Here is a 25,988-nt window from a genome sequence, read left to right on the forward strand (position 1 = left end):
AGTTTTTACTAAATATACTGTAGTTTTCTAAGGCTATGTCCATGACAATCTATTATTAATTCTTAAAGTATAAAAGTTTAATACTCTCGAAGTCAAGCTTGAGATCTTTATTTGCAATATGATTATCTTCAACTGTATAAAAATATATTTATGATAAAAGATGCCTACAAACTTCTTTGATATTTTAGAAAATCTCTTAATAGTGCTTAATATTTTAATGATTTGTTATTGTGTTATCGGTGACTCACAGTTTTAATCACGAAGATAGTTTAGTTTACTTAATAGTTTAAGTTCGGATTTTTTATAAAGAAATCATATTTATATTTAAAACGAAAAAAATTAGAATAGTTATTTTGTGTAGCAAAATAAAAAGCTTTACAACATTTTATACAAACTTATCAAATAGATAAACAATCAAATACTTGAATAACCAATTAATACTTAGGTGATTCGTATATATAGCTACAGATTATAAGATTTCTGAATTTGTAAACATTATCTTAAAAAAAACAACTGTTAGAGTGATGACTTGAATATATTTTACACGAGTACAAGCATTTTTACAAAATAGTTTTCAGTGTTTTAATTTCTAGATATTGTAAAGTAGTAGAGATTCTGCTTAAAAAAGTTAAAAATTCAAAAGCAGGTTTTTTGTTAACCGTTTCTAAAGCTATATACAAGCGTTTTAATAAAACTTTTAAAATCCCGCCCCGTTCCCACTTTAATAAGTGACCTTTGATATCGAGTTTTAAGAATAGACAAAGATTTAGTAGAGTTTAAAAATAGTTGAAAATTTGCAGTTTGCAAGTCATACAAGAGTTCATATTCAGGTATTTGTTCTTTCTGTGTACAATGAAAAACGATTCTTCTAAATGCAATCAACGATGGGCTCGTTGTTGTGCATGCAAGACGTCGTTATCTGAAAAATTTGTCGGTGTTATCGTTTTTAAGTTTTATAATTTAATTTTAAACCAGATGACAATCAAGAATTGTTAATGTTGATAAAAAAAGGAATAGAAAAAAAAGTTTACTGTTTTAAACAGCTAAATAGTTTTCTCATTGTGTCAATTTGCATTGCAAGCTTAACCTTGTTTAACATTAACTTTAACATTAGTAATACTAAAAACAGTAAGCTTCCCTTTCCCAGAAAAAATTTTAGTTTATCATTATTTTTTTTCTAATATATAGCAGCACTTGGTTTAAACTATTAGTTTTGATCAAAGAGTTAAACTTGCATAACAAGCAAAAAACAAATTGTGATTCCATAAAAATAAACCCAACAATTGTCAAAGGTTTGTCTGAGAACTTTTGTAGATAATTTAATTAGCTAAAAAAGTTCTGCTTTATGCAAGTACGTTAAAAATAAATCTTTATTAGGACTTAGTTTTAAAATAAAAGAATTAGTTAGCTATTCTAACTTAAAATTTGAAATTACGTAGTTAGTTGACAAAACTACTCTTAGTCAAAATTATATTTTAGTATAAATCAAGTTAAGTGGAGATATACGAACAGAAACTACAAAAAAATGTTTGTCTTTAAAAGGTTAATTACTTGTATGTTTTATTCTAGACCATAACATTTCTAACGAACATATTTCGCTCCTACTACTGACTTAAATTTTATAACCAAAGTTGGTTACTTATAGTTATAAAAAACTGAGTGTGGAATAATAGTATTTATAAAAAAATTAACCTAATTCGTTTTTGTAAAATTGTTAAGAAATTATGCTGCTATATTTTCTGTGTATAACAGTTAAGAGTTTACTTTTGAATACTCTACCTTATTCCTAAAAAAAATAAAAGCGTCGCTAAGATAAGTTGTATGAGGTTAAAATTAAACTCTAAGCATATAAGATAATAGTTCTAGAGTCTTTAGTTTTAGTCATGTGCAAACTTAGGTTACAGCTTTAGTTTAAAAGAATGTTATAGTTTAGCTAAGGTCAGGGTTGGCACTTGTTTTTTCAAAAATTTTTCCAGGTTTTCCAAATTTTTTCCAGGTTTTTAAAAGTACACATTTTTGAAGCTATTTTTAGTTTAAATTTAAGTTTAAGGTAAGAAACTGTGTTAAATAGTATCCAAACATTGAAAATAGACTGTAGAGCTACTTTAAAAATGTTTTTTATTAAAAAAAAAATTTATGATAACAAAACCTTTTTATTTATATGATAGATTTTTTGAGTCGAATCAAAATTTTACTACTGAACATGTGAAAATTGTTAAAATTCCAGTTTTTTCCAGGTAAAGTGACAACCCTGTATAAAGCAGGGTTTCCCAAACTCACAATAGCCTCTTAGGCAAAAACTAAAAAATAATAATTGTCCATACTTATTTGTTATATATCAACCCTTTACTAGTTATTTCAGGGTTGCCACTCGTTTTTTCAAAAAATTTTCCAGGTTTTTAAAAGTACACATTTTTGGGTCTATTTATAGTTTAGAGTTAAGTTAAAGGTAAGAAACTGTTTTTAATAGTATAAAAACATTGAAAAGATACTGTAAAGCTACTTTAAATATGTTTTTTAAGTAAAAAAAAATTTGATGATGACAAAAATATAAATATGATAGATTTTTTGAGTCAAATCGAAATTTTACTACTTAACATGTGATTATTGTTCGAAATTCCAGGTTTTTCCAGTTATTTCGTCTAAATTGTTAGATTCCAGGCTTTTTAAGGTTTTTCTAGGTTTCCAGGTAAAGTTGCAATCCTGTAAAATAAAAAAAATAATTTTCAAAATTTAGTCATTAAATAGACACTAAAACTTGTTTAAATAGATTGAAATATGCTAAGCTTGATTTTTTATTAGAATAAGTTTTAAAGTTCATGTATAGTATACTAAGTTCACATTTCGACTTAATTAATATTATATTCATCTTTCGCGAATCTACGCACATTGTTTCCACTGCAAAAATAAGTAACTGAACGAGAGAAAGTAACTAAATGAGAGGTAGCAAATATGGGAACGGGTAACTTTTGCACGAGCGTCACTTTTGCACTAGTGGACAATTTTGCACGTCGTCACTATTGCACGGAGGGTAAATATGAAAAATGAAAAGAAAAACAAATTGTAAAAAAAAACAAGAAGTAAAAATAAAAATACTAATTAATAAAAAATAAAAACGTAACCAACTGAGGACAAGGGTTAGTGGTTACAGTGATAGGAATATAATAAAAAAAAAAATAGAAAAAAAATAATAAAAATAAACTAATAAAAATCAAAAAAAAAGCTACCAAAAACGGTAAGGGTTAGGGGTAACAGAGATAAAAAAATAATTTACCTAAAAGATATTATTAATATATAAAAAAAACAGGAAAATAAAAAAAGCTATAAAAAACACACTAAATTCAAAAAAAATACCGACTGAGGGTAAGGGTTAGGGGTAATAGTAGTTAAAAAAAATAAAAAAAGTAAAGTTAATAAAAATAAAATATTTTTTTTTCAACCTGTGCTAAAGCGTCCCCTCGTGCTAAAGTGACGCTCGTGCAAAAGATTCGCAGTGCGAAAGTGTCCCCTCTTGCAAAAGTGACACCAACCAAGCAAATATACTTACTATATTGTTTGTTTTCTTATAATGCATTTAATAAAATACAATTTCCCAATTTATTTCTTTACAAAAATAGTTTTCATTAAAGTTGTTCATAAACTAAAATAAAAATAAACAATGTATATGTGTTAATAATTTAGTTTTTTTACTTTGTTCATTGGCAAATTAAAATTAAATTTGACTTGCATGGTATTAGAGAAAAATCTTAAAATGTGTTCAACCTTAGGTGGGCAAGGAACAAATTAGCTTAAAATAAGAGATTAAATGAGTTGAAATGAAACTTTATGTCATACATATTGTGAGTAATTGAAATCTTTTAAGGTTGCATTTTTTGTATCCAATGCAGCTTACAATAGTTATCCGAAAATCGAAAAAAGCCCTATAAAAACTTTTTTGAATCAGCTAAAATTTTATCACAAGTTATTCTTAATATTTGCTAAACGAAAACTAGTTTTCTAGTTGAAAACTCAGTATTTGAATGTTTTACAAGCGCCTTAGTTCAACAAGACCTGTTCAGTCTTAAACAAACTTGAAAAAAAAGATTGAATAACTATTAAAAAGTGTTTTTGTCTCATATTTAGCCATGTATAAGTTGATCAATAGTGTAAAAATTTTCAAAATTTGAAAACTACTTATTACGAAAAAGAACTTTTTTCCTGAAACTTACAGCAAGCTGAAAACTATATTTGTAAGTAGGCTTTAAACTTTTAACTTAAAGTAAGCTGAAAACGAAAAATTGTGAATTATCATCTAAATTTCAGTTATCTTTAATAGTAATAATTTAAGAATGTATCAGAAGTTAGTCTTTACAATTTTATTTATTAGAGCTTTACCTGAAAAGCTTTTTTCCAAGAAACGCCACATCTTTTTTTCCTTCGGATTTTCGTTGTTTTCTTAAATTTGCTCTAAACATATTTTAGTATATAATTAGAAGTCATGTAAACAAGGTTTGTACTTTTTCATGCATTTTAATAGTCGTGCAAAAGCTTGTCTTTACCTGTGGTCAGTTTTCAAAAAGTAATAAAATCAAATAAATCATAAAAAAAAACTCAATTTTTAACTCTAATGTCTTGTTTAAACCCTTGTTAGCCTTTTATTTAGTTTAATAGTCTAGAATGAAAAAAAGTATAATTATTTTTTTATATCTTTTAAGTAAATTTTTATAAACACAAGCTTACAACTAGAATAGATTGTCTTATAAACTTACAATTTAGATTAAAAAGAAGCTCTTATTAAATAGTTTTCAAAAATACTTTAAGTATATCAATTAAAAATTCCAATCGAGATTATAGTAATTTTATATATTTTATATAGTAAACTACAGGCTATTTTATAATATTATAGTGCACTTTAAATGCACATTCTAGCAGTAAAATCAACTCGTTTTTTACTTGACTTCAAAAAATAGACATATAGTAAGAGTAATTTAAAATTCTAAAAATAATTTAAAATTTTATCCGTTTGGTGACAGTAGAGGTTTGAATCATATTTCATCATTATGTAACACTGAAATTCGACTATCTCCAAAAATTAGAAAGTTTTAGTTTGAAAAATAAATATTTTATCACGCAAAATTCTTTATCTAAATTGTAAAACGATGTACAACTAGAAATAAATATTCTATTTTAATTATTTAGTCACACAAAATTCCATTTCTAAATTGTAAAAGGATGTACAACGAGAAATAACTATTTTTATGTTTTAAAATAGTAAAATATTTGATCAAATTTACAAGTAAAATAACAAACTAAATATTATATTTTGTGGTGAAACAGTGTATCAATAAATTTATACATAATAAATTATTTTGTGTTTATTTCATAATTAAAGCACTATAAAATAATAGTATGTTAATAAAAACTTTAAGCTAAAAAGTTTACAAAGTTTTTAGTCAATCACTATATTAGTAAAAAAATCTATTAAAAACTTAAATAAGTATATTAATACTTATGTTTATTTGTTTTTTACTACCCAGTCTTAATTATAAAGAAGTGCAAAAGTATATGTTATTCAAAAAAAAATTAAGTTTTCTATTTTAAATTACAAGAAGTTAAAAATTTAACATTGAGAAAAATATAAATTTAAGTTTATAAATGTCTCAGTTTACAAAATTATAATAGACTGTTTAGTTTAAAAATAATTATTAAAAAATTGAGTAAAAAATACTTGTATTTAGCTCTTTATTCTTATGCTGATGTGATAAAATTCTAAAAACTTTTGTGTTATACGGTAATACAATGTCTAAGATGTAGTTTTGATAAATTAAAATCAAACTAATGCAATTTTTACTAAACGTATGGGTAAAAAAAGCTTGACCTGTTAAAAATTTCTTAGGCACAAACTTAAAGGCTTATGTAACAACGAGTTCAAACCCTCTACTGACACTTGACGGATAAAAACTTTTGGAAAAACATTTACAAGTTACATAACTCAATTTATTAAAACGCTAAAAGTATTCTTTATTTTAGACTTAAAGGACGTACAAATAGAAACAATTATTTTTGAGGTTTTAAAATAGTGAAACACTCAATCAAATCTACAAGTAAGATAACTAACCTTATAAAACATGTTTTCAGTTTCAGAACTTTTGACAACCTCAGACACAACTTAGATTGAGTTGTTTTCCTGCATTAAAAAAAACACATAATTAAGATTATCAGTATTAAACTTAAATTCATACAAAAACTGAGTTTAAAGCAGTTAAAAGATTAGAAAACGCTTCATTTTGATAAATCTTATCTGTGTTGTTTAGTTAAAAATGTATTTTTTTGAATTATTACAGATAACTTTAACACAGTCTTTCAATAGTTATTATTAAACTCTTATTTCTATATACATTTCTATTTAAAACACCGACACCTATAAAATAACCCAATTAAATTTAGTCGTACAAATTTTAGAAACTAACCGTCATTTATAATAGTTACGTAAAGTAAAATTAATTTTTATAAGGTTAAAGCAAAAATTCCATTGCAAAACAGCACTGTACGTCGAATCTTATGTAAAGCAACTTGTATTTGAGAGTTTACGTAATGATTGCTTACTGAGGTAACTTTTCTCGTTTTTTCAAAAAGCCTTTATGTAAGCTGTTTTTTTCAATCAAGTTTTTCTTTTATTAAAACTTCATGTATAGTTTAAGTGAAAGCAAAACTTTAGGAAAAGTATCATAAGTATTGGTAAAATAAATTTTTATTCGACTAAATTAATTTCTGTTACAATGACTCCATTTAAACTTTTAGCTTAAATCATATTAGTTTTATGTTTTGTTAAAATCAAATAATCTATAAAAAAAATTAACTTTAAAACATTATAACAAAGTTTGAATAAAATGTAAATAAATACACTAACTTGATCTCATAAAAATTGTTGAGTTTATCCATAGAGTTTTTTCCAGTAGTCCTTCATGTTATCTGAAAATTTTTAAATGTAAATTTTATTTTTAAAACTAAAATTTAAATATAGATTAAGTTAAAAAATTAAGATAACAAATGATAACTAACAAGTTACACTTAGCTTTGTATTTGATTCAACATAAAATCAATGCACACTTTAAATTTGCTATAAAAACAAGAAAGTATAAATAGTTGTTCCATTGAAATAGATCTGATAATTAAGGCTTTAGCTACAACTTTAAACCTTTAGCTAGTTATTTATACTATCATGGTTAAAAAACGTATTTTTTAGAATATATAAAGAATTGACCATATAGTTTAAAATTCTATTCATAAAAAACTTTTTCATTTTCTTCATTCATGTAATTTTCTTAACATCAATATTTAATTTAAACTTTGAAAATAACGTATTGTTATTATATAAAATGTAAAAGCGAGTATAAATAGTTGTATTTAAAAAAAAGAAGTTGTAGTGAAAAATTATATAGTTTAGCTAAAATCAAAATTATACATTTTAAATTAACAAAATACTAGTACAACTTATTAAAATTTTGTTACTGTTTTACTTTTGAAACAAAATAAATACTTTTTAAATTCTTTCAAGATATCTCAAAGTTTCGGTCAAAGACCTCTTCAGTGCTGATTTTAAAAATCTTATTGAAGTAGAATCTATTTGAATAAGGTTTTTTAAACAAGCATTGGAAAGGTCTTTGACCGAAACTGAGTCTGCTTTAAAATATCTTGAAATAATTTAACAAATATAATTTCTCCTCTAGAAGTTTAGAACTTTTTATTAGTTTTCGAAAAATAAGTCATATAACAAAATAAATACGTTAAACAGTACAAAAATTTCTAAAAGTAAGAGGTTGATTTTAGCTTAAAGTGTAATTAAAAGTACATTTTTTTAATTAATACATTTCACCCTATTTAAACTAATAAAAAATGCTTAGAAGTTTTAAACTAAAAAAAAGTTTTCATTTATTATTTCCTAATAACTGAAATAAAAACATCTAATTAAAAGAAGAGTAAGTTCTTGTTTTATTAAAACTAAATAAGTAGTTTTTGCTTAGTAACATTTTAAGATATTCATAGAAAATAAAACACTTTGCAGTGATGTTATTGCCTGTTTTAAACGTTTTAAGTAATTAAAAAAAAAGCGATATTCGGTCTACTGCGTTTTTTATAACGGTTTGTTTTTCAACTAATACAACTAGTTAGATTTTCAGTTTTTCACTACTGGAAAAAAAATATCTAACAGCTTAAAGTTTACTTAAACTTAAACACAAAGACTCATCTAGTTTTATCTATATAACATGCATCAAATTAGTGTAGATATATGAAAGAAACTAATTTTTTTTTTCTTGTTTGTAAGCCAGATTATTATTGTTCGCTAAAGTTTTTAAATTATTATCTAGTAAAACATTACAAAATTGTGTTTAAAAAATTTATTGACATAAAGTTTAATTATTATGTTCGCTTTAATAACATAAAAAACTGCCACTGAAATTATTTGTTTGAATTTTGTTCAATTAGCAACTTTTTTTATTATAGTATATCATAATTTATTTTGGTTTTTGTTAAGTTAATTAAAAGTTAATTGTTACATCTGTTAAACTGCTTTTTATATTAGAAGTTTTACATTCTAACTTAAAAAAAAGTTAAACCTTAAACTAAACTTCAAGTATTTAATAAAAAAAACTTTTAAACAAAAAGTTTAGTAAACCATATAAACTGAGTGACTTTTTACATGGTCTTTGGAAAAGATAAACAACAACACCACACTACTCAACACTTTAAGTATCAACGCAGTTGTTAAAAGTAAAACTACATAAGTCATTGTAAGTTTTACGCGTTTAAGTTTAAAGAAAAGTCAGGTAACGAGCTTCAAGGGAACTATTTATCTCTGTTGAAAACTAAAAGCTTCAAGAAGGCAATGTGTCTTGTAAGACTTCAGCTCAAGTTAGCTTGCCGCAACTGTTTATGCATGAGCATTTGAAAATGCCGGTATGAATTATCTACACGGTTGACTGAACACACATGCAATGCGGGCATACACTTGCTCACGCTTTATATAAACTTAGTGTTATATTAAATTAAAGAAACGCAGTTCTTTAACTAGAGAGTAAAGTATTGAACATACCTCGGCGTTTGTGACCAAGCTTGAGGCTACCCAAAATTTAAAAATAAACTAAGTTAATAAAGATGGCTTTAAAACTAAGCTTGTTTTAACAACAAATTTTATTACAAATATTATTACAAAATTATCAGTTCTTAAAAACCTACTTGAAAAAAGTCTTGATTATATACGGGTTGGTTTCCTTGTTTTCTTTCATAAATACAAACACCTGTTTATTTTTTTTGTGTAAAAAAATAAAATTATTTTACACACAAAACCCTTAAAACTTATTTCTGTATATAGGCTCTTTAAAGAGCAGAAGCCAATAAAAGAGCCTAAAAGTCTTAACTTAAACTAGAATAACATTATATACTTCAATCAAGTAAGGCTATTAAAAACTAAAATATAATTTGATAAAAATCTTTTTTAATACTTTAATCTAAAGCGTAAAAGCAAAACATCTAAATTAGCTACATGCAAAACATAGTAATTAAGGCACTAAAAACGAACCTGACACTATTCGCTCCACTAAAACTTTGTCTTTTTTGGTTGAAAGCTTATTTTAGTACCCTCTCATCTTCACAAATTACACACGGCTCAGTATCTCCTTTATTCTAGTATTTTCTTCATTCTAGTAACCTTGGTCACCTGCTAAACTACTAAACTCCACTTTCTCAAGTTTTTTTTTATTACGGTATTAAGGTTTAGCAAGCCCAGACTGCAATGTTTTGTTTTTAAATACCCCTTAACTTAATCTTTTTCTTAGTTTAGCGTTTTAAATGTTTACTCTTATTCATTTTTCTAAACAACTGAGCTTTTCCCAATTCTAAATAGTTTTGCATCGTTTTAAATTCTTAAAAATGGCAAGTCTGGGCCGCTTTACCTGTTTTCAATATTGAATTAATTATCAACATCAATTTTCTGTTTTGTTCCTAACACTTTTTAAGTTTACAGTTTTAGTACAGCTTTAAAGCATAACGTGACTTTATAATACTTTAAAAGCAAAACAAGTTACAACAGTTTTTATAGTTTTAATTATTAACATTAATACTAGTTTAAAATACTTTAAAGGGAATATTAATAAAGTGCAAGTGTTAGGAAAACAAAATAGTAATGTAAATATTTTATGATTAAAAGTTAGTCTTTCCACATTGTATTTGTATTTTTGAACTAAAAATTTAATTTATATTTACAAACTTCAATAAACAGCAAATTATGGTCTAATCAATTAAATGGTTTCTTTATAGTTTTTTTTCATTTTGATAAAATTAAAAAGCTGCTTGATAAAAATAAAAATTTATTTAAACGGCAAAAGTTAGACTGTGGAAACACTAACTTGATAGATTAATTACAAAGTGCTTATAAATGCGTAGCGTACCTCTCCTAATTCTTTTTCTTCAGGTGACACAGAGATTTATAAATTTTAAAACAAAAAAATCCTTATAATTATTTTCGGACATCTCTACTCTTAATCGAAACTATCTTGCTTTCTCACCTAAGGTTCTTTACATTAAACCATTTAATCTTTGCATTTAACTACGCTTAAAAATTACCTCGTCTGTTAAGTTTATACAAAAAACTCTTTTACCACATTAAAAAGTTTTATTCGACAGGCGTCCGTTTCCTATGCTTGGGAAAACCTCAAAAAAGGTAATCCCAAAAGAAGAAACGGACGCGCTGCCATTAGCTGGTGACGATAAGAAATTTACGACGGAAAGCGAACATCAACTACGAAGATAAAAATAAGTAAAAAAGAAAAAAAATATATGTACACGGCCCTACACTATTCCTTTCCACCTTCTCTCCTAACTTTTATGGTTTAAAAAAAAAACTTAATTAAATTTTGCCAATTAAATGGTCACCTAAAGAATGTAACGAGAGCTACGTTTTAACAGTTAGATTATTCACCGCTATTAAAACCAAGTTAAAGTTATTTTTCTGCGTCGTTTTTACAACGGGCAAGCAATAACTGTTGTGTCACTTGCAAAATAAAAATAAAAACAACAAAGTCATTAATACTAATTATGTAAAAGTTAAGTTTGTTTGTATGATATACACACATAGTTTTGATTCTCAGTTACAAATCCATTAGTTTTTACTCTGCCTCTTTCCATGGGAACTTTTTAGATCAAAGCAACAAGTGAAGTTTCGTGTTCTTTGGAATCTAACCGGTTTTGGACGAGCCAAGCACCTCTGGTCAGATCCAAAGCTGTCCACTTTATTTTTTACTTATTCAAAAACGTCGATAGCATCTAAAAAGACAGAAAAACATCCGATAGAACTTCGCTTGGTCGGCCATGGTGAGCCTAGCTCTTCTGTTTTTTTAGTTGCGATCATTGTGTGAGGGTTGGGGAGGCGACAAGGCAAAGTTAAAACTAACCGAGCGATCGTAGAGATCTATACAACGAAGTAGTTTTAAAATCACAGCTAACAGGTGTAACAACAACACAAAAGCATGAACTGTATATAAGTAAATGTTTTATCGAACAACAACAATTATCACTTACCGATCATATTTTTACAACTTACACTCCGGCCATCCTGAGAGATGCTTGCTCTGAGCTCCGCGAGAGTGTTGATAGACTCGTTCTGTCACCGTTTTCTGAAAACTTCCCCTGCGAAGCGACACCGGGCAACATTTTAATAGGGAAGTTCTCGGGCTCGAAAAGTCTGGAGAGAAGGAAGGAAAAGGGACAGTGGTCGAAGGGACAGAAAAAAAAACACATATACAATGTAGATAAAGTACTAAAGATCAAATAACAACCCTCGCGCAAGTTGGAAAAGACAACACAAATACACACAAACACGACACACACACTTATTCATGTAATATTAACTAATTGAAAAGTATGTCCCAATTTATGGATTATGTGACAGTAATAACTTTCGACACATATCAAAAGGTACAACGAAAAAAGTAAAAAAAAACAAGTACAACGATACTAAAGTTACGTAATAAGAAAAATAAAGTAGTAACGTAACATTTTATATTAAAATTTGAACGATTTTACGTTAAGCAGTTTTTTTTAAATTTTTTTATGTTTATGAAACATAGTTAATTAGAAATTATTATAAAAAATATTTTTATCTGTATTTTACTTTTGTAACTTCAAAGTGAAAAATATTTAAGCTTGTCTTCTTTTTTTATCAACGAAAAACGACTATATACAAAAAATCCCTCTGCAGTATAACTATCAAGTTACCAATTACAAATCTTTCGATCATATTAAAAACTTACTTCATTTAAACTTACAACTCAAAAAAGGCATCCTCGCAAAACAACACATTCTTATCATTAGTCTCGTAAGCATACCAATACCTTTCTATACGAAATTAAAGCGAAAATAAAACAAAATGAACAACATGTCTCTTAGCCCTGGTCGTAGCAAAGTATGGAAAGAAACAATCAGTAGTTGTTGGCTTAACCGTAAAAAGTAAGAATATGTACAAGGGGCTAGAGATTAAGTTACTCTAGCTGAAATCAGTTTTAGAAAACAACAAAAATACAAAATAAAAGCGTTAAAATACTTGAACATGTTCATAAGTTCTTTTTTACTTACAAAATACTTTAAGCACAAAGGGTCAGAGTTTTTACCCAAAAAAAATTTTACTCACACGCGCACACACCATGCTCACAAATATTCAAACACGCTCATTTAAAAATTTAGACCGACCAAATGTAGTTTTTATGAATTTTTTAGTGTTTGTTTGACTGTACATGTGTGGTTTAATGTCTGCTCTTATTCCGCAGTGTTAGTGTGTGTGCATGTGTATCTGTGTTGCTCCGAGCTAACTGAATAAGCTTTGAACTTTTACTAAAAAAGTTTTTTTAAAAGTAAAGTTTTGAAAATAAGTCAGCTTTTTCAGCTAGCTCGGTTGGACCAAACCCTTCATCGTCAAACTTAGTAAAAAAAAACACTAAATTGTTTTATCATGCAGATATATATACAAAAAAAGCAAGAATTGGTGTTAAAAGGGCCATGAGATGAATGGATTGCCAACGGATTTCTGTATTGTTGTTGTTGTTCACACGGGTGTTCAAGGCTTTTGTTAACTTATAAAGTAATCGGCTATTTTGAATCTATTGTCTAAGGAATGTGCACGAACCAACTGGAAACTGCGTGGTTCGTGGTGTTTTTTCAAATTCATACGCAAAGAGAGTATTGGTTCAAAATAAACGATCTTTTCAACAACAAACAAAAAGTCACCAATAATAATAAATTTTAGCAGAGTCCCTGTACAAAACACTTGGTGTGTGACCCGTGTCGCCGGGCGTTAGCCCGTTTTTCCGTCCTTCCACCTGAGCTTGTGCGGAAGGCTCTTGTTCGCGCCGTTTTTGTCCACGGAGCTGTTGCTGGCGCTGCCCGGCGACTGCGGCAGCGGCTCCGAGTGGCACGACAGCGACCTCTTCTGGCCGCTCCCGTTCACCTTGCCGTTCTTCCCGCTTATGACGTAACTGCTGTCGTCGATGCTCATCGGAGCGCTCCTCCGCTGCTGCTGGAGGTGCTGGATGGCGCTGATCCGCTGCTGCTGGACGGTCAGCTGCTGCGGCGACTTCTGCTGCTGGACAATGTGAATCTGCTGCTGCTGGTGGTTGGCGACGACGGCGGCAATCTGCGCGGTGGTCATGCTGAGCTGCTGCTGGATGTTGGGGGAGGGCGGCGTGGAGGGAATCGAGTGTTCCATGGAGCAGGATGAGTGGGTGGATCCGCTCCTCTTGAGCAGGTTGGCGAGCGTGTTGGCCGCCTCCATCGCCTTCTCGTCGGTCGTGCATACTTCTCCTGAAAAAATTTTGACATACAAGAAAGACCGTTTAGTTTCTTAAAGTTTAGTTAACAAAAATATTCATACAACAACTTTTTGTGTAAAATGTTTTTAAACTTCAAACACAGTTTGTTACAACAAAAACGCACCTTGCTGCTTCTGAACTTGCTGCTGATGCTTCTGGAACCCGTTGGTGTCGATCTGCGTTGAGCAGATTGGAATCCTGAGCGGCACCACCACCTGCTGGTCGTTCTGCAGTCGCAAGTTGTTGGACGCGCCCTTGATGGCTGCCGGCAAGCAGGCCATGTCCTCCGTGCCTGGCTTCAGCGAAGTCAGCACGTATGCCCCGGATGCGAGGTTTTGTAGTAGCTCCTGGAACAACTAATTGTTAGCTCTAGCACTTTTTGTTATTCTTTTTTTTAATTGTTCAAATTTTTCGCAAATTACTTGTTTCCAAATTCTTTTTAAATAAGCAATTAACCTTACGCATAAAAGCTTACTCAAAGAAACCAGGGTAAAAAAAAGTGCATTTATTTAGTTTCAACCTTTAGGACGAGACCAACCTGCGTGTAGTTGGACGAAGAATTGGACTGGGAGGATCCGGGCCCGTTGACGTTGCCGTTCTTGTTTCCGTTGGTGGCAATTTTGGAGGTGAAGGCGTGCAGGGTGTCCGAGGCCGTAGCCTCCAGACCGCCCAGGCCCAGGTTCTGGTGGTGGCTGAGGAGCTTGTGCTTGCCCGTGTCGTTCTCCTTGCTCAGCTGGGAGTTGATCGTTTCGAGCAGAGACTGTCGCAGACCGATTCTTTTCTCGTCGCTCTCTGTTGTGAGACAAAGAAAAAGTAACCGACCGTGGCATGCTGAGTTCTTATGTTTACAGTTTAGTTTACTTGAGAACTAATGGAATTTTCAAGCTTAATATAAGTCATTTATAGTCATATTATGAAGTTAAACTTTTTTTCAGTTTTTTAAATTTTAAAATATGAATATTTTTTGAAACAAATACTATAAAACTACTCAATTAATAGTTTAACGATCACTGTGAAACTTAAAGCAAAGCTAAGTATTGTAAAAACTTATAACGAGTTAAGTTTGTTTCATTTTCAAACTATCAATTTGTTTTAATTTTCATTTACGTGAATAATTTTTTTCATTGTTTATCCTTAATTTTTTGTTTGAAGTTATTTTAGTAAAACTAGATATGCCTGCTAAAATATTTGATGACTTGAATTAACTAAAACAGCTGTATATAATTTTAAATAAACGCAGTAACATTTTTAAAAAGTAAAAGAAAAAGTATTAAAAATTTTCTTTCTAACATTAAAATTTTCAATACACCTAGTACACTTGTTGGTTGTTTTTTAAATCGAAACCTGCATAAGTTTAAACTTGTAAATGGTTTCGCACTACGAACTAAGGTCTGTTAAACAAAAATGAAACAGTTTTATTGGTCGTTGCAAAGGCTTGCTTCACTACAAGCACAATGGAATGCGGTTCGACGTAATGTTTGCAGTTTAAGCAGATAAAAGTTACCAGATTAGAAACCATTTGTAAATCACAAGTTTTGATAAACTATTTTGCACAAAAGATTTGGTGGTCACTTTTAGAAAAAGGTTAGTTTTTACCTAAAATTGTTGCTTAATCTAGTATATCAGTCATTAAAATTAAAAAGTTTTTAAATGCTTTTTTAATGCATTAGTCAAAAGTTTAATAAATAGTATAAATACTATGGTCCTACATAACAACTGCAATAAAGTAGATTTTCCAAAAACGCTTTACATAATCATACAACTAATTAAAAAAAAAATCAGTGCATTCCTAGAAAGACCTTTCGAGTAGCATAAACAGTTTTTGGTTGTTAAAAATGTTAAGTAAATATTTCAAATAAACAAACTTGCAAGCGCTTGTGATATGAGTTTGTTGGTGAGTGCAATTGAATTTCCCGTCTTTTTCAAGTTTCCTGATGAATCAATGATCGAATCAGTTGTTGAAGATGATGAAGACTGTTTACACAAAGAATAATTGCTAAGTAAAATACAACAACTAGTCTTACGTAAAATATTTTTTGTTTAGTATAACAATCGTTAAACTAATTAAATTTGAAAAAGGATAGCTATAATAGTTACAATTATTCAAAGCTTTTTAGTGTAGTGAACAAATAGTTTTTACTATTTTATATGTTACAAATACTTTATTTTAGCGCATAAGATATTAAATTTTGCTTCAAAACTAAAAAAAACAAATGATATATAGTTTACATTTATTGTATTAAGCTTCTAATTACAATATTTTTTCAATTGCTTTTTCATTTTGTTTAAATAAATTTTTGTACTACATATTAAAAAAATGAAGTTTTGCATTTAACTATTTTTCTATATTTCAAAACATTCCCCGAATTGCTATAAAAAACAAACACTTGTCTTAGACACACAACTACGTCAGTTTAATACGTTTAATATTAGTCTTTCAACTTAGATGTAGTTTATAATTACCAAGTTGTTTTAATTAAATTTTAGCATCATTAAAAATTAATTTTCCATGAACCAACATAAAAAGAGAAACAGTAGTGTATAAAATAAAAGTTTCTCTAAGATCATAACCTCCATCGATACACTGATTTTGAACACCTTTAAATTCAATGGTTTCACAAAATTCGGACTAGTTTATATGAATGCCCCAAAATTTGTTTAAAGCTATCAACTTTTTTAAAGGCATTTATTACAACAACATGATAAGAACGTTATAAAGAAGTCTGTATTGTCGAAAAAGTGCAAGTGAAGTCTTTTTGTTTTACTTTAAAATATAATCCTGTTGCTTGGTTGCTCTTGTAGAAAGAAAAGTATGAATGATCTTGAAGATCGAAATCTAATAGAAAAAATAATGTGTTGCTCATGGTAGGTTAACTGTGATTTTTAAGGTTAGTATTGACAACAATTGGTTTTAAAAGAGTGATTACTGTATTTAGTTATTAAAGTTCACCTTGTTTGTTGTTGAACTTTCGTAAAGCTTAAAAGAGTTGATATAAGTTAATAGAGTGTTACTCAATGACTATGAGGTCTAGCTGTGAGTGTTCTCATCAATTTTTATTAAAAAAAAACTCTAGGTATTTAAAATCAATGTTAGAACTTAAATTATGTTCTAATATACAGATATACTTAATTGTTCAAGGCTTACACAAAACGGATCACAAAATAACACAAGAATTCCAATTCAGTAGATCAACTCTCATTAAAGCTATTAATCTTCACATAGTTTAAGTTAAAAAAAGTTATTTCGTTTTTAATTATCAACTACTTTGAGGCTTATTTTATCTTTAAGCTCTTTGAAAGAATGTTCCTTAAATTCTGTTTTAAAGATGACAGAACAATCTTTAAGTTACTTCATACAGCTTAGATTTTATTATTAATTTTTGGATAAGGGTCTGCCTGAATTTAGTTGTGTGAAACCGGTTTTTGTTTTATACCCTAATTTAAAGGTATAATAATATGCACACTTATTTTTTTACTTAAATAAAACACTATACTATAATGCAAATCTCTATTGCAGCTAAATATACTTTTTATTTTTTTCTACTTAACTAGTTTAAAACTATGTAGGTTAGAAAAAAAAAATACATTGAAATAGCTTTTTTTTGTTGTTTATAAAAAAAAACTAGTTTGTAAAGCTGAACTTTATAGGACAAAATTCAAAATGTATTGTAATTTTTAGTATAAACTTAGTTTGAAAAGTATAAGATTGATCGGTAAAAAAAACCCATATAAATAACACTTTCAATGTCAAGTACCTATTTATCAACCTGGTTTTTTATGCAGGCAAGCAAAAATTTTGCTAAATATTATACCTTCTGCCATGGTACTTCAATATACAATCAAGTAAGTTAGCAAAGCACTCTTACAACTTTGCAACCGAAGCAAGCACGTCACGCAAAAAGAACAGAACACAGAGTGAAGATGAGACGTGAGTTTTGCATTTTGTCATTTCCACCAATAAGCAGAATGAACTAATATTTAATAATTTAAGATTATAGTAAACATCCTGTATTCAACGTGAATTATACGTTGAATACAGGATGTTTATAATAATAATAATTACACAGAAAAAGAGATATACCTAAAAAAATAATGAAGTTTTTACTAAAAACCTGTTTGTTTGTTTTTTTAGGTTTTCACTTAAAAAACCAAAGAGTAATGAAAACTACTACTCAGAATTTGAAAACAATGGGAATGATGATAATTGCAGTTATCAGTTTGGAGACACAATTCTAGATTTTGTTTATAAGATGAGGCTAAATAACACTTATATAAAACTGCAATTAAAATGCTAAGTAGCAGCTTATGAATTTCATTTCTATTAAATATAAAAAACAAGTGTTTAGTAGGAATTTGTCGCAAGAAAAAAATTAAAAAATGTTTTAAAAAAGTTAATTACTTTAAGCTAGCTATAGAGTACAGTTTTTTTAACAACAATTTTACTTACTTAAAGTCATGCAACAGTACTTTTTGTGTAAAAAAACCTAAAAACGTTTAATTTATCAAATAAAAATTTACTTTATTAAAGAATACTTAAATTAAACTGGGTTTTGCGTAATTTAGATCTACAGCAAATACACAAGATTCAAGTTTTAAACGGCAGACAGCAAATATTAAAAGCAGTGATGCGCAGCGACTTGAACTCATTTCAACTGTTAACTTCACTTCAGTCTAGCCAATTGAAAAGCAAACAGAAAGGCACAAGCTTTTCAAATACACACTTCTTGCAGAAAACCCGCGCCTTAGCGCAATTTTTAACTAGTGGTATAACTTATACAAATTTATCAAAATTTTGCAACGCCACTTGTTTGTTTTCTATGCTTTTTCACAAATTTAATTTAAATTGATAACCGTATTTTCACGTTTTTAACAGCTTGCTAAAACTTTTGTTTTTGAATACTAATTTATACATTGATATTTACGTACATTGTTTGATATTTATGTACATTGACAGAGTTAATATGAAACTACGCTTTCGATATATATTTAGAACTTAAAAGTAAAATAATATTCCAAAACAAAATCATGAATAAATAATCTTGTATATTTGTCTTCTTATTTTTAAATAAGTTGAGAACTTTTTTAGTTCAATTTAGAACCTCAAATATAAATTTTGTCAAAACTCTCAAAATTTTTCAAGTTTTGAGAGTTGAACTGTAAAAATTTTTCAAGTTTTTATTTAAAATATTTTTAAATGTTTGTGCAAACTTAGTGTGTCTTATATTTTTTAATGATTTTTTTAGTGACCTAACGATCCTTAATTTTTTTTGCTTAATTTCACGTACATTTTGATTTATGTTTTGATATACTATTATAACAAACAAACTGATGAGCTGTTCTGTCTAACAGAGCAGTGATACAATTGTATTTGTAAAAACGTAGTTTGTCTTAATACATACATATTTCTTTATAGAAAGTTCATATATAATTAGTACATGATTTTTTTACAAATAAGTAGCTTATTCTAAGCTTTTTCAATTTTAACATCATAAAAAACTGTATTCTAATAACAAGAAACAAATCAGTAACTTTAATTGTTAGTTAAAAAACAAGATTTTTTATTTCTTTTTATTAATTTTACAAATCAACTTTTACATTTTAGTCTACTAAAGGAACTTTTTTTTCAAAAAAATAGTTTTTGTTAATTATAAAATAGTGGGTGTAATTACAACTTCTAGATATTTGTTTTAAGTGAAATTAGTCATTTTAAACAAGCAGTAATACCAATGAGTTGTTAAAGACGCTATTAGTTAGTTATACAACTTTTCTATCATTTCAAATATTTTATGACAGAGCAGTCTTCTATGCACATGTGCCATAAACTTTATAGGAAATTAAAAACATTTTAAAAATAGGCATGAATTATGTGAGGTTCTAAAACAATTTATACTATTTCGTTGGTACTAAAAAATTCAAAAACTATTTATAATGCATAACATAAAGAATAAACAACACAAAAAGAAAGTATTTTGATAGTTCAAAGAATCAACACATTTCAACTGGGTTTATGTTGGTACAATAAAGGAAGATTACTGTATAATTTGTTTTTATTTATATTCCAGTGAACTTGTTTCACTAGGATCTTTTGTTAGCAAACGATTAAATATATACTTTGAACAGTTAGATAATTCAAAAAACTATTTATGGTTAAGTGAGCATATATTTTCTAATAGTATACTATTTTCACAACTAACAGCTAATTCAAGAACAACTGTGCTGCTAGATTATTGTGTTAAATTGAAATATTAATAAAAATGTTTTAAATAAAACTAGTCAATTACCTGATCTCCATTTTCGCTTGTTGGTGGTATCAATCCGTACTTTACCTAAAATAAAGTAAAGTTAAGTTGCAGCTTGTTTAAAATAAATTGATTTATTTTTAATCATTTAAGTACTTAACTGTATTTTACAATATGAATATACTTGACTTATTTGTCAATTGTTTAGATGTATCAATAGTATATAGTTATTAATAATAGTACATAGTTTGTATCAACTAAAAATAATGCTCAATTTGTTGTAAAATAAATAGCATAATTGATAAACAATAAAAGTGGGAATTAACTATTCTGTTTGTTACCTGGTTTCGGTGGGAAAAAATTCCGACCTTGATAGATGTATCAATAGTAGTTTAATCTTTAAGATGTATCAATAGTAAAATTATTAATACTTTTAAATGAACAAAAAAATAAAATTTTGTCCAAGAACCTGGTTGTAGTAAAAAAAGCCTTTCAATTATTGAGTCGTAAACCACTTGAATGCAGTTTACCGCTTACTAAATTAATTTAAAGTTTAGTTTTTGAAAACTATTTGTAGCATCTAATCAGCAGTTACTCAAAATATTTTTGAGAACGATGGACAAACTTAAAAAGAAAACTTATAGGTTTCAAAAGTCAACCACTTGTAATGAATAATTATTGGTTATTTTTTGTAAAAGTACGACGCCTAAAACTAGTTAAATACATATATAAGTTAATTTTAATAGCATCACATTCTTTTTCATAATAAAAAAGAAAATCATTGTTTATAAGAAAATATTTTCTTGACAATTTAATTTAAGCTAGGCAATAAACATTGACCTTTAGTACGTTTAAGTTATAACATCGGTTATTGTAAATAAAAAAAAAATCAATTTTTTCTTAAGAAAACTTAAACAATACTTAGTTTCAAAAAATGAGTTTATAATTTTTGGCTAAACAAATATAAAGCGCGAAAAATAAGGTAAAAAGTATAAACTTTCATAAAGCACCTGAGTTGAAGAAATTTAAACAAAAAGTTTAGCAGAACTACGGTGAAAGTACTTTTATTTTATTTGCCAACTTTGTAATAGACTACATACTACGTGGTTGTACGGAAAAACAACCGAGAAAAAAGTCAGCAGAGTGCGTTACGCAACGGGCGAGTAGCAGCAACTGGTTCTTACTGAACGAGTCTGGTTTTCATCGCCGCCGCCATGTCAGATGGTTCAGAGCTTTACGCAATTTCAAAAAGTTAAAAGACATAAGTAACTACAAAAAACAAAAAACTTTTAAGCTTAAAGAAGAACTTTTCAAACTCTACAGATTGTTGTAATAAAATCAACTTGAAACAATAGTATACTTGGTCAGATATTTTGATTTTTTTTAAACATGTTTGGAATAATATTCGAAATAAAAAAAGACTACAAATTTAAAAAAAGTCTTTTTGGTCTTATTGTATTTATTTGTAAAAACATTATTTACCTTAAGAGCATACAACTCTTGTCTTAGTTGTTGATTTTCATGAAGTAAGATCAAAACTTTTTCTTCCAAAACTGAGTCAATTGTTCTTCGTTTTTGTCGAGATCTGTATAGAAAATAGTTAGGTAAAGCATAAAAAAAAAGTTTAAGTTTAATTTTTATTTAAAAATTTTTTCCCGAATTTATTTATCTTATGTAACGCAAACTTTACAGCAAAATATGTAAAGCAATTTTTTTTTTTTTTTTGGCCATTACAAAACGTGTTAACATATCGATTGATTCGGTATACGAGGCTTGAAAACAGTAAATATACTCAACGTGGTTACAATTCATGCAAGACTAATAAAAAAATAAGTGCCTGTGTTGGTTGAAATACTGTTTATTCGCGTGTGTATGAATTATTCAAAACGCAGTAGTCGGGCACTCAATCAAAATACTATCTGCAAATGAATAAAATCGAGAGAAGATGGGCGAAGAGAAAAAGCAACTTTCAAAACGGTTACATAACAGACGGAGATAACAGGCCAACCTCAGTTGTAGTTTAACACGAATGCCATAACAATAAGTTCTATAACGATATTTAGTGTTACGCTCATACAACACTTCTCCAAGCGAATTATTTCATTCGAACAAATTAAAACAACAGTTAGTTTAAGTTTTGCTTTAAACTAAGTAGTTTAATTTGGTTATATAAGATCTTAAAAAGTATAACTTATAAAGTGTTTTCCATAAACTAAAAAACAATAATTACATAATTACTTTTCCAAGAAATTAAGTTTATAAAAAGATAGAATCCCACATGCCAATAAATAAATTACAAATTAGTAATTAAAGATTTTTAAAGCTTAACTGTACAAAATTGAAACTTTTCCTTAATTTTAATCAAATACTTACTAAAAAAACATAAAAATCTTATTATTTAAAAAAACTAAAGTCTTTAAAATGTAACAAAACGAAAGTTCAAGAGTTTTTTGTCACAAAAGAATTGTTATTAGATCATTAACTTATGATGTTTTCATTTTTCAAGTCTTAGTTATTGAAAATTCTTAGCATTTTACTTGGATTAGGCCTACTTCTCTATAATTTTGAAAAACTATACTTTTATTCTAAGATGGTATACTGAACTGTATGTAAATTTAATCTTAAAACTTCAAGGTTTCCATTGTACAAATGATTTTAATCAAGCCACAGTGTTTGTCGATGAATTTTAAGTGACCTCAGAATTAGGTTCGTGTGACCTTTATTTTTTATTTTTGGCTGTTCTACGTATACAATTTTGCCTTAGTGTATTTTTATTATGTATAAACAAAACACACTATAAAGAATTTTGAAAACATTATAAAATCAAATAAAAAAAAGATTATGTTATCTCTAAAGTTAAATGTGTTTTTTGTTTATTTCAATACTTATTTAAAACTACATTTTTTGTTTAAAAACTTGCATATATGTGATAAAAAACTAAAAAAACCAATTATGCTTAATTATTTCAATGATACTGATCCCAATGAGCAAAGGAAAAATTTTTAAACATTTTAATTGAAAACGGTAGATTTATATGTAGTTAAAACCAGTTGTTTCAAAAAGTTGTACAGACGTTCAAAAAGTTCATGTGAACTAAATTGAAATCATTTCAAAACAATCTAAATAATTTAAAGAACGAAACGAACTTCCTTGCCGCTTCGTTGTTCTTCAATCTCTTGTGCCAATAGTACTCATCTTTGCACTCGTTCGGTACAAAATGTCTGCTCTTACGCATAGTCGTCGGGCAACGTGGGTAGGGCTGCTGTTGGAGAAGTAAATTATGAAGAAGTGAATTGTAACAACGAGTTGGACAACTACACAACGTTGATGATATTAAGCAGTTATGTTTTTTTTTTTGTTTTCTAAAATAAGTTCACTCTTCTTAAGTAAACTTATCTGTGTTAGATTATTTTTCATGAGCAGTTTAAGACTAAGATTTTTTGAGATAAGTTTTCTACAGAAAAAGCATTAAAACTTTCTTTTTATATAACAAACGTTAGAGTTGTATAAAAGTGTAGAATAAGAGAATTATATTTACTCCGATCTTCTACTTAGTTTTAATTTAAAAAATAGCAATTTTAGAGATATGCAAAAGCTTACAGATATTAAAAATACTTCATACTTATTTTGAAAATTAAAACTTCACGATTTTATATGTTTTTTATTTAATCTAAATTTTTTTTTCAAGTTAAAAAATCACTCATTTATAAAACAAATATCACTGAAAAACTGTAAGAAGTCAGGTACTTGTTGAAAAAAAGGCCTTAGCATATCAAGGAAACTTCTCGCAAACGTCAGATGCATTTCAAAAATAGAATCCTGTAAAAACAAACAACAAATATTAACTCACGAGGTTGCTCGACAGGATGTTTCCGATGTTGTAGTTGGCCGACCCGTTGAACCCGCTCTTGAGCACGTTGGTAGGGTTGGGAAAGTTGAACGATGGCTGCTGCTGCAAGTTGTGGTGCTGCGGTTGAAACTGGGTACCATTTGACGCTAGCCCTCCGTTGAAGCTGGGGTTCATTGCTCGGAACCCTGCGCGACTCTGTGAAGTTTCTCTTTCTCTGCAGTGGCGTTCGCTGCTGCTGCTGACTGGTGGGGAACAAAATTATTTTTTGTGAGGCTCGTGGTAGTTTTAGCCGCACATTGCTTATACACTGATTAACTGAGCAGCCTGTTACCGCGGTAGCTGCCAGTTTTAACTGTTACTTTAAAATACCTGACTGTATACGGCTTATTTAGTTGAATAGCGATAACAGTGTAGACACTTATTAAGAAACTAGACTCAAAAAATGATAAATTAAAAGTTTTTAGTTTACTGGTGTATAAATTATAGATAGAGGTTATTAAATGTATAATAAAAGCTTCTTTTTTTTCTATTAATGTGTGTTTGTTGAAATATTTAATGTAAACTATAAATTAAAGATGATACTTATTTTAATTTTTTTTTCAAGTACCACAAAATTGTTTGAAACTTGTCTTATATAAGACGAGTAGGTAGTAACTTGTGTTTTGTTTTTCTTTTACGTAACAGCTGATTATTGATTTTCAAAGTATAAAGTTGGTTTATTCTTCAAAATATAGTTAAACATTAGAGATTAAACATGACTGTGATAAACATCACTTAAAACAAAACAGTTTTAACTGTAAAAGGTTGGCTAACTGCAAAATATTAAAAGGTTTCGCGTTAAGTTTCCTTAGGAGTAATACTGTAGTCATATTCTATTTTAGAAACTGTGTAACTACAATTTGGAAACTAAAATAATCTACTACAACTTCTAATATAAAAAAAAACAGAAAAATACATTTTCCTACAAAGCACAGTTCAAAGTGCCTTTTAAAACACACGTACAAAATAATTAGTGCTTTTTACCAACCTGATTGCTAAGAACGCTGTCTTTTTGTCCTGTCTCCTGCAATAAATGATGAGAACAAAACTTTAAATTGTACTTGGGTTTTACTAATATGCAACTTAGTACAATCATTGACACTAAACTGGTTTACCTATCTCTGTGTTTTAAAAAACTAGAGTTTAAGCTCATTTTTTACTCAACCTTTTACTTAAACGACAATTACTAATAACTTTAATTCAAAAAAAAGTTACTTAACAACTTTAACAACAATTACTAAAACCTTTAACTTAACAATCTTAACTAAAATCCTTAACAACCTTATTTTTACATTCTTAATCTAAGTTCTGAATCATGTTATGTATTTTATTTTTATTTTTGTTAGTTACAATGTACCATAATGATTGCACACAATTTAAGAAGTGTTTTAAAAGTAATTTTATGTTCAGCAGTAAAAATCTTTGTTCTGACATTGAAACTTGTTTTCGTGAAGTGTTTTAAGTACTATTGTCTCATATAAAAGACAAATAGATCAACTTAAAAATGAATATAAGAAACACCAATAATTGACGTCTGTTTTTATTTATTTAGTCAGTATAATTTAATGTTTTTTGCAAAAGTTTTATGTAATGTACTTTTTTTTTTAATATATTTAAAAAAACTTTTTAAATTCATTCTTATACTTTTTTATTTTAATAGGTGTAGATATTTCTTTAGCAAAAAACTGGTTTTAAAAATTTTATAAAATAAAAGTTTGTAATAAAAAAAGCAACCTTGAAATATATTATGTAAAGGGCCTTCGTTTTGCAATGCAAACAATTTTTGACCCAACGTAACTTAATAGCTCTAAACCAAATAAACAAAAAATTGTAAACTTCTTAAAAAGTAACTGAAACCTGTTATAATTTCAAACAGTTAGCTAATTTTTATGTAATTACATTGCTTCTGAGTTATTAATAATTTCGAGTTATATAAGAGCTTTTCACTGCAAACATGTATAAAAATAAGTATTTTTCAGCATTACGTAATTCATTTTAAAAAATCAAAAATTTACTTAATAT

At 27.9% G+C, this 25,988-nt stretch overlaps 1 protein-coding gene across 4 annotated transcripts; it reads right to left on the reverse strand.

Annotated features, from left to right (window-relative positions):
- Positions 1–516: 516 nt before the first annotated feature.
- Positions 517–25,089, reverse strand: LOC145832009 (uncharacterized). 4 transcript variants are annotated; one of them, XM_082939370.1, is made up of 14 exons: positions 24,955–25,089; positions 23,928–24,169; positions 23,224–23,339; positions 21,560–21,662; positions 20,120–20,164; positions 15,704–15,812; positions 14,377–14,630; positions 13,963–14,185; positions 9,560–13,830; positions 9,217–9,278; positions 6,890–6,951; positions 6,098–6,166; positions 4,375–4,446; positions 517–919 (listed from the first exon to the last, which is right to left on the reverse strand). In XM_082939370.1, the coding sequence occupies exons 2-9, from the start codon at positions 24,099–24,101 to the stop codon at positions 13,325–13,327; spliced, it is 1,530 nt and encodes a 509-aa protein (XP_082795496.1). In that variant the 5' UTR covers positions 24,102–24,169; positions 24,955–25,089; the 3' UTR covers positions 517–919; positions 4,375–4,446; positions 6,098–6,166; positions 6,890–6,951; positions 9,217–9,278; positions 9,560–13,324. The 4 variants fall into 4 exon arrangements, with proteins under 4 accessions (XP_082795496.1, XP_082795495.1, XP_082795497.1 ...); XM_082939369.1 differs by lacking the exon at positions 24,955–25,089 and having other exon boundaries at positions 23,928–24,296; XM_082939371.1 differs by lacking the exon at positions 24,955–25,089 and having other exon boundaries at positions 4,375–4,538; positions 23,928–24,296.
- Between the last annotated feature and the right edge of the window lie 899 nt (positions 25,090–25,988).

Source organism: Thalia democratica, chromosome 3 (genome assembly GCF_965202585.1).
Source record: "Thalia democratica chromosome 3, ktThaDemo2.hap1.1, whole genome shotgun sequence".
In the NCBI taxonomy this organism is placed as follows: Eukaryota; Metazoa; Chordata; class Thaliacea; order Salpida; family Salpidae; genus Thalia; species Thalia democratica.